This window comes from Cornus florida, unplaced genomic scaffold, assembly GCF_030987335.1.
Source record: "Cornus florida cultivar Cherokee Brave unplaced genomic scaffold, ASM3098733v1 CherokeeBrave_3.0.0_Hap2_Chr07, whole genome shotgun sequence".
In the NCBI taxonomy this organism is placed as follows: Eukaryota; Viridiplantae; Streptophyta; class Magnoliopsida; order Cornales; family Cornaceae; genus Cornus; species Cornus florida.
The window spans coordinates 6,169,604-6,177,602 of NW_026775577.1; the positions used below are offsets into that span (position 1 = coordinate 6,169,604).

The window sequence follows — 7,999 nt, forward strand, 5'->3', positions numbered from 1 at the left end:
TTCGGTTACACGATTCTAGTTGAATTTTTTTTCCTTATTTTTTTTTCCCTTAAATTGTATATACAACAAAAATAAAAGCATTCATATTCCCAAATCCAAGACTAAAATAGAGAGGGGAAAGTTTGTGAAATAGACCCAAAAGCTAAACCCTAGAAATTAAAATAAGGTTAAAACTTGTGGAAACTGAAAATGATGATAAATCTATAGTTGAAAACTAATAAACTTGATTCTTTATTGTTGTTGGTTGTGTTTGAGGTGCAAACACGCTGCGAGACTAAAAGATTTGTGAACTGAAAGTAGAGAGAAAGGGAGACAATGTGAGAAAGGATGTCACTAACGATAGCCATAAAATATTAATGGCGATGACTGAACTTCGAATGTTGCGTGGGAGAGATTGATTAACAATTGGATCCTGCAACAATGAAAAGTAAAAAGTGAATGAGACGACGTAAGCAAAGAAAAAAAATGAGATAATGGAGGAATGTTGGCACACACTAAAAAATCAAAACATTGGGGAAACAAAAACAAATAAAAAAAAAAAAAAAAAATAGATAGTGACAAATGTTGTCTCATCATTGTATCAAAATTCCTTGCAAAGTTAAGAGTAGTATATAGGTATAGCTATATATAATATAATATAACATATATATATATATATATACACACACACACACACACACATATTATAACTGTAGGACCCTAATCTGAGACTGAACTAAAAATTCACACTTCCATTATTTAAAGAACCGTGATCGGACCGAACCACTATGAAACTAGTCAGACCGCTCAATTTGGTCCGGTCCGATTTTGTTTTTCGGGTTGACGGTCTTTTTGCACCCCTTAGTCAGGAACACTAATTGTATTTTTGGGAGTGGGTTACTTTTAAATTTTATTTTACTATGTTCTTTTTTATGCATAGCTTCTCACTTCTAGTTCACTTCAAGCATTCCCATCATAAACGTAATAATGGATGAATGTGGAGCCCTTGGATTTCGTCATAAGTTTGAATTTTTGGATATTATAAACTGGAATGGGTTTGGATGATTCTCTTTGTAGTTGGAAAGATAAAGACAATAGTGAATTTGGACATTTTAAAAGGAATGGAATTAACGTGAAAAAAAAAAAAATACTTGACAAAAAATTAAATAAAAAGAAAAAAGGAAGAGAGAAAAGTGACATGAATGGAGCACCCTCACCCCGACGAAGTTTCATATATATTGAGACATAAAGACAATAGTGAATTTGGACATTTTAAAAGGAATGGAATTAACGTGAAAAAAAAAAAAAAAATACTTGCCAAAAAATTAAATAAAAAGAAAAAAGGAAGAGAGATAAGTGACATGAATGGAGCACCCTCACCCCGACGAAGTTTCATATATATTGAGTGACAACAAGTCAATTATAATACAAAATTTAAAAATAATGAAGAAAATAACAAGTATTTATTGGTTAAAAGCTTCATCCGACCACCGCTGCATAGTTACATGACTTTGTCTTATATATATAGTCGATTAATATATTTATTTATTGTAAAGATGAGCAGAAGTGGTCACAAAATTCTGTTACAAATGTAAAGTTATTTATAGGACAGATGTATTCATAATTTGGTTAAATTTTGTTTTTATTTTACAAATTTCTTCTTATATAGGAAACAAAGATTCACTCAAACCTTGCAGAGAAAGATGAAAGATGAAGTGCAAAAGTGAGAGTCAGCTATTGTCAGAAGATGTGGTAATTGATGTTCTCACAAGGTTGTCTGTGAAGTCGCTTCTGAGATTTAGGTGTGTGTGCAAACATTGGTACTCCCTCATCATAAACTCTAGATTCATTACAAATCACCTCCACCAGAGTAGCAACAGTGCTCGTCTCCTTGTTTATCATTACACTACTACCGCTGAAAAAAATATTATTTTTTCCCTATTCCTGGATGAAACGCTTGCTAGCTTCTTGCTTCTACACTACGATTTTGATGATGTTCAGGTCCCCAATGAACTAGGTATGTTGGGTAGCTTTAATGGCATACTTGGTCTTTGGCATTGGGACCGCATAGCTCTTTGGAACCTGGCTACAAGAGAATTCAGGAAAGTCCTTATGCCCAAACCTCACCTTCCATCCCATTTTTATGTTTATCATTGCTATTATGGATTGGGGCTCGACCCTGCAACAACCGATTACAAAGTGGTCTTGATTAGAAATTACTGGGATAGGGAGAAGAATGATCCATATTTTCCTAGAGTTGTTACCGTGTATAACCTATTTACGGATTCTTGGAGACTCTTCGAGGATTCGTCTCCATCTAGTTTCGTATATGAGTCTTCATCCAACACATACATGAATGGACTTTATTATTGGTTGACCAATGATGATACTAATCAATTCTATGCAATCCTTTCATTTGACATGAGAAATGAGGTTTTCCGACATGTACCCGGGCTTCCAAATCTATCCCAAATGGAATGTGGGGTCGTAGTCATGTACATTGATTCTATTGCTTTGATCTATTTTGATAGGCAAAAGGCTGAGAAACATTTTGATATATGGGTGATGGAAGAATATGGATGTTGGACTAAACAACTAACTATCGGGCCCCTTCTAGACGTTGAGTGGCCACTGGGATTCTGGAAAAACGGTGAGCTTTTCTTAAAAACTGGTACTGAAGATTTGGTTTTGTATGACCAAAATACCCGAGAAATTAAGAATCTCCAACATCATGAGTGCGATATTTTTATGTACAAGGAGAGTCTAGTTTCAGTCAGTGGAGAAAACAAAGGACGGGAAGGGGAAGATAGGTCCAATATGGCTCGACTTAAAGACTCTTTACCATTTCATCCCCGTGGCACACAGAAAATTTCGAACGGCTGAAGAAACAATTAATTCTTTTGAGTTTCTATCACATATTGTATCCTTGGTAGTGCTTTAAGAACCAGCGACAATGAAAAAAGGAACTTAAAAGCAATTGGTGGATATTGAATACCATCTCATGTTAACAGAGTTTTTTTCCATCTGTATAGTTTAAATTGTATTTGTATTCTCTATGATTTGAGAAAAGCAGCAGAAAATTCTCAATTGATGCAAAGAATTTTATTTTATTTATTTATTTATTTTAACTGAAGCTAAGGGATTTCGTCTGCAATCAAATTCAGGCTAGCTTTCCTTGGAAATTTGAAATTTTTTTCCTACTACAACAAAAACTAGATATAGCGACAGATATATCTGCTGCTAGAAGTGCTAAAAACAGCCACCATAGCCATTGGCAGCAGCCATCCCCCCAAAAGTGTGAGGTAAGAAGGGGGGTCGGGATGGGTTACATGTTTTATGGAAACAGGTCTGTTGCCTGAGGTTCACCAAGTGGCAGTAGGCAGGGGCGGAGGCAGAAATCTTAATTTGAGGGGCAGGATTATAAAAATGACAAAATGGAAGAAAAAAAAATTACTAGTCCAGTGCAAGAGTGAGAGAGACCGAACTAGAACTTCGAAATAAAATTTTAAAAATTATAAAGCTATCGTATTATAATTTTATTTGTAATATTATATTTATTAGTATATATATTGAGGAAAATACAATAAAAATGAGAAAAATGAACCTAAAAAAGTATATATGAAAATGATACGAAGATGGCAAAAGATAAAGAGGAGGAAGTAGTAAGTTAGAGGTAAAAAAAAGTTGTAATGAAAAAACATTCTTCAAGAATTAAAATTTATTCAACAATTGTTTCAATTTTTTTAAAAGAATTTTGGCTATGTTGATTCCACTTTGAGAAATAAGTCATTATTATTTACCGAAAAAATGACATGTCATTATTACCTTGACGGAGATTTAAGAATTTTTTTTTTGACGTTTAACTAAATAAAATACAATTAACATATACAAAGAGTTCTTTGATTCAGAGGAAAAAAAAATATAGGAATTGAAACTGCATATGAATATTATTCATTGATGGGGAATTGATACAGACTATAATCTTAGCTAAATTAGGTAGCTAATTATACAATAATCGGGAAACTAATTACCTACAAATTAGCTCTAAATCAGGGGATAAATATTCAATCATATAACTATACAATATGTACAATCCCGGATTACAAGAGAGCCTCAACACCCCCCCCCCCCCCCTCTCAAGTTGGTGTATAGACGTCACACATGCCCAACTTGTATAAAAATTTTGAAAACACTCGATTTGACACTGCTTTGGTGATAATGTCGGCTAGTTGATTCTTAGATCAAATCTTAGACAACTCCATAATTTTTCCATCCAACTTCTCTTTAATGAAGAATTTGTCTATTTCGACATGCTTTGTACGATCATGTTGAACTAGATTTTAGGCAATATCAGTATCTTTCAAGATACTCAAATATAAGAATTTGGTTGGTACAAAATCTAGAACAGGAACTGCAATATTTTTCAATGCTTTGCAATTTTTCTTTAAATTTTTCTCTTTATTTTTGTTTCTAGAGTCACATATGTCATTAGTTTTGATCATTATAGCAATGAAGAAATGTCAATCTAATTATATATATATAGAAGAAGCAATCTTAAGTATTTATACCTTAGAGAGATGTAATGTGATGTATATTAAAGCACATATACAATTTGACATGTATGGTGATTGAAACTTTATTCGTCAACATAGATATAAGATGAAACCTAAGAGTATCTCCAACTGTTGTATATATATTTTTGTATAAATCTAATGTGTTATGATAGATTTACATAAAAATTTTAAATTATTTATTTTTAGCTCCAATGGTTATTTTATACATTTTATATAAAAATATATTCCCCAATAATAACCAATCACGTGTTATGCCAGAACCCACATAACTTTTACAAACCTATTTAATATAGGGTTGATTCTTTAATGGAATGAAAAAGAGAGAGGAGAAAGAAAATATGATGCTGTAGTGGTGCAATCTTTGATGGAATGAGAAAGAGGAAGGAGAAAAGAAATATATTGATGTGCTATGTAAAAAGGTTGTGTAAAATATACAACAATTTACACATTGTAAAGATATTTTAACATATTGGTGGAGATGCATTATAAAATGGACTATAACTTTTCAAATAGTTAATTACCTTATATTTTAAAATGTATCTCATTACATTTGACACATAGATAGTCACATAGACTCAATAAAATAGTAGGTTTTTATTTGTCAGGGTAAATAGCAGTATACACACAAAAATTTGTACCTTAGGCTAAAATTATTGGCGAAACCATCGTCTCCACTCTCCAGCGCATTCAATACTTCAAAATTTCATAATTCGCAAGCTATACTTTCAAAAATTACAACTAATATATGCACGAAAAAATTATAAAATAGGGATACTAGAAATATAAGATTTGTGCAACAAGCCATCATATCTAAAGAGAAATAGGCAATAAAGAATATGCTTTAGAAATCTTATTTTATTTATAAAATAAAATAAAATACTCAGGATATTTACAAAAAAAAAAAAAAATTAGAATTATTCATTTGAATATGGACCATAACATATAAAAAAATTTAGCCCCAACAAAGGTAGATTTTTCATTTTGAATTTTTTTTCAATGGTGAGTCTATAAAAAAAAATGAACATACCTTGACGAACAATATGATATGTCATGAAATCGGTCTTTATTGCGGCTAAATTTTCTATATGTTATGCTTTGTATGTAAATGAATAATTCTGAAAATTTTATTACAAATATTCTGAAAAATAAATAAGATTGCTGGAACATATTCTTAGATTATCTATTTCTCTTTGGTCATGACTTCTTGTTATATAAATCTTATATTTCATAAGCTCTCTGTGCATATATATTTGGAATTTTTGGATATACGCTTTGTGAGATATGAATTTTGAAGTTTAAACAAATTGGGATTCAAACAAAACAGTAATAATGCCACTTTGATTTAAATATCCACTCTTTTACCTCTTCGGATAATTTGGGGAGGGGGAGGGTAAATGAAGTGTTAAATGATTCTTTTCACATATACCAACAAAATTGTTTCAAAATGATCTTGAATTTGATGTGGCGATAACTAAAAAGATATTAAAGTGTTGGAATTTTTATATATATATTTAAATAATAAAAATTATTTTATGGTCCTATGTACTACGTTTTCTAAAATAGGATTGCAATGTGATTATTGATACTTGATGGATTGGGTTGTACTTTCCAATTTGGTGGTTCAATTGGGAGTATGGTTTTATACCGTTGGATTGTGATTTTCCAACTTATTTGAGGTGATTTAATTCTAACCATTGGTATCTAAGTTTCCATGATAAGAAGGGAGACTTAGATATGCTTGTTTGTAGAGAAGCTGTCCCCCCCTGTTGTTGTTATATATAAGGGTTTTAAAACCCTTATTCAGTCCTATCGTATCGACGACTTTCAGAAAGGGGTAAATCGTTCTAATTTTTTTTCAGATCTCTCACAGGGCGCTAAAGAATTCTTAAAGGTATCTAAAGTTGAATTTTCTAATCAGGTATGATATCTAAATTACTCTTTAATTAATTACAGTATATTTGATTTCTACATGAATTATTGAAATAAAACCCAACAATTGGTACCAGAGCTAAGTTAGGATTTGTAAAAATCAAAATATGTTATTGATTCATATTTTCGTGGGTGAGTAATTAATTCTTCGGTTTAAAAACAAAATAAACAAAATACTTTATATAAAGTACAAATAATACTTTATACTTTATGATTAACATTTTGTCTTTTAATGAATTGATTATTGTTTTAATTTAAGCAATCAATTTATTAAAATCAATTTGTTATATAAACAAAATACTTTATATAACAATAAATAAAGTAGTACACAAATTGCTATCAGTTTGTTTTGTGATCAAATTGTGCACGCCGAACGAGATTCTTGTCCATCAATTTCTTGTGCAATCAGTTTGTATGCAAACATATATGGGTATGTAAATTACAAGTATATAAGGTCATTTGAGTATAGCACGTAGCTGATTGTTAATCATCAATCAGTCAAGATGTAGACGAAGCTTCTCATCCACCCGCACTTTAAAAGTCGCTAAGAATAATGGAGGGACTGTGCGACATTCAACATGCCATAGATTTGGTTCCAGGGGCACCATTACGAAACCAGCAGCATATTGAATCCCTCTAGCGCACCAATTTGAAATGTGAAGGCAAGCAAAATACCTAATTGCAAAGGGACTACACTATATATAAAACAAATGCATTGTTTTTAATACACAAACTATTTATTTAAATATTATAATATTATATTATGATGAAAGTTTGCTAAGAAACACTAGTCCTACGGATGCATATATAGGTATGAATACATAATTAATTCATGTATATATATATTCATGGGTTAGAGATGTACATATACAAGTGATGTAAATCTTTTCTTGCCCACATATTTGACTGATTGGTTTTGTGAGTAAGCCTTTGTATTGTGAATATATATGTTTTGATATATATATATATATATATATATATATATATATATATATAGATATGCAAGATTGCATGTTTAGTAGTGCGATTAATAGTAAAGAAATATATATATGTATGAAGTTTCTACTTTCATGAATTTAAAGTGGATTAGTTTATTTGAATGTGTTTATACATTCACGCATCAAATGCATAAATGGTCAATGAGGTATTAAAGTATGGCTTGTTTTTTGCCTAGTTGATGTCAGGTTTAGAATTTTAATTCATGTTATATTACATGTAATCAGTGACCTTTGAGTAGGACATGAGTGTGTGCCTATTTAGTCACATTGAGTAATTAATGACACTTGTTCAATTTTAAGTTGAAAACTTATGGGAGCTTGTGTGCCATAAGTAAGTATTATTAATCTAATTGATTTAAAGATTCAAAGTACTTTAAATTGTTTGTTGGATATATAATATACATGCATCAAGTTTTGTTATTTTATTTTCATTAAAGTATATATAGAATTGTGATTTTAAATCTTAATTGATGTGCATGTTATTATTATATTATTCACTGTAATTTCTTAAGATGTATG

The 7,999-nt window shown here is 30.8% G+C and overlaps 1 protein-coding gene across 1 annotated transcript; it reads left to right on the forward strand.

Moving 5' to 3' along the window:
- The first annotated feature begins 1,689 nt into the window (after positions 1 to 1,689).
- Positions 1,690 to 2,862, forward strand: LOC132316162 (putative F-box protein At1g32420). The gene has a single exon (XM_059814674.1). The coding sequence runs from the start codon at positions 1,690 to 1,692 to the stop codon at positions 2,860 to 2,862; it is 1,173 nt and encodes a 390-aa protein (XP_059670657.1).
- Positions 2,863 to 7,999: the final 5,137 nt, after the last annotated feature.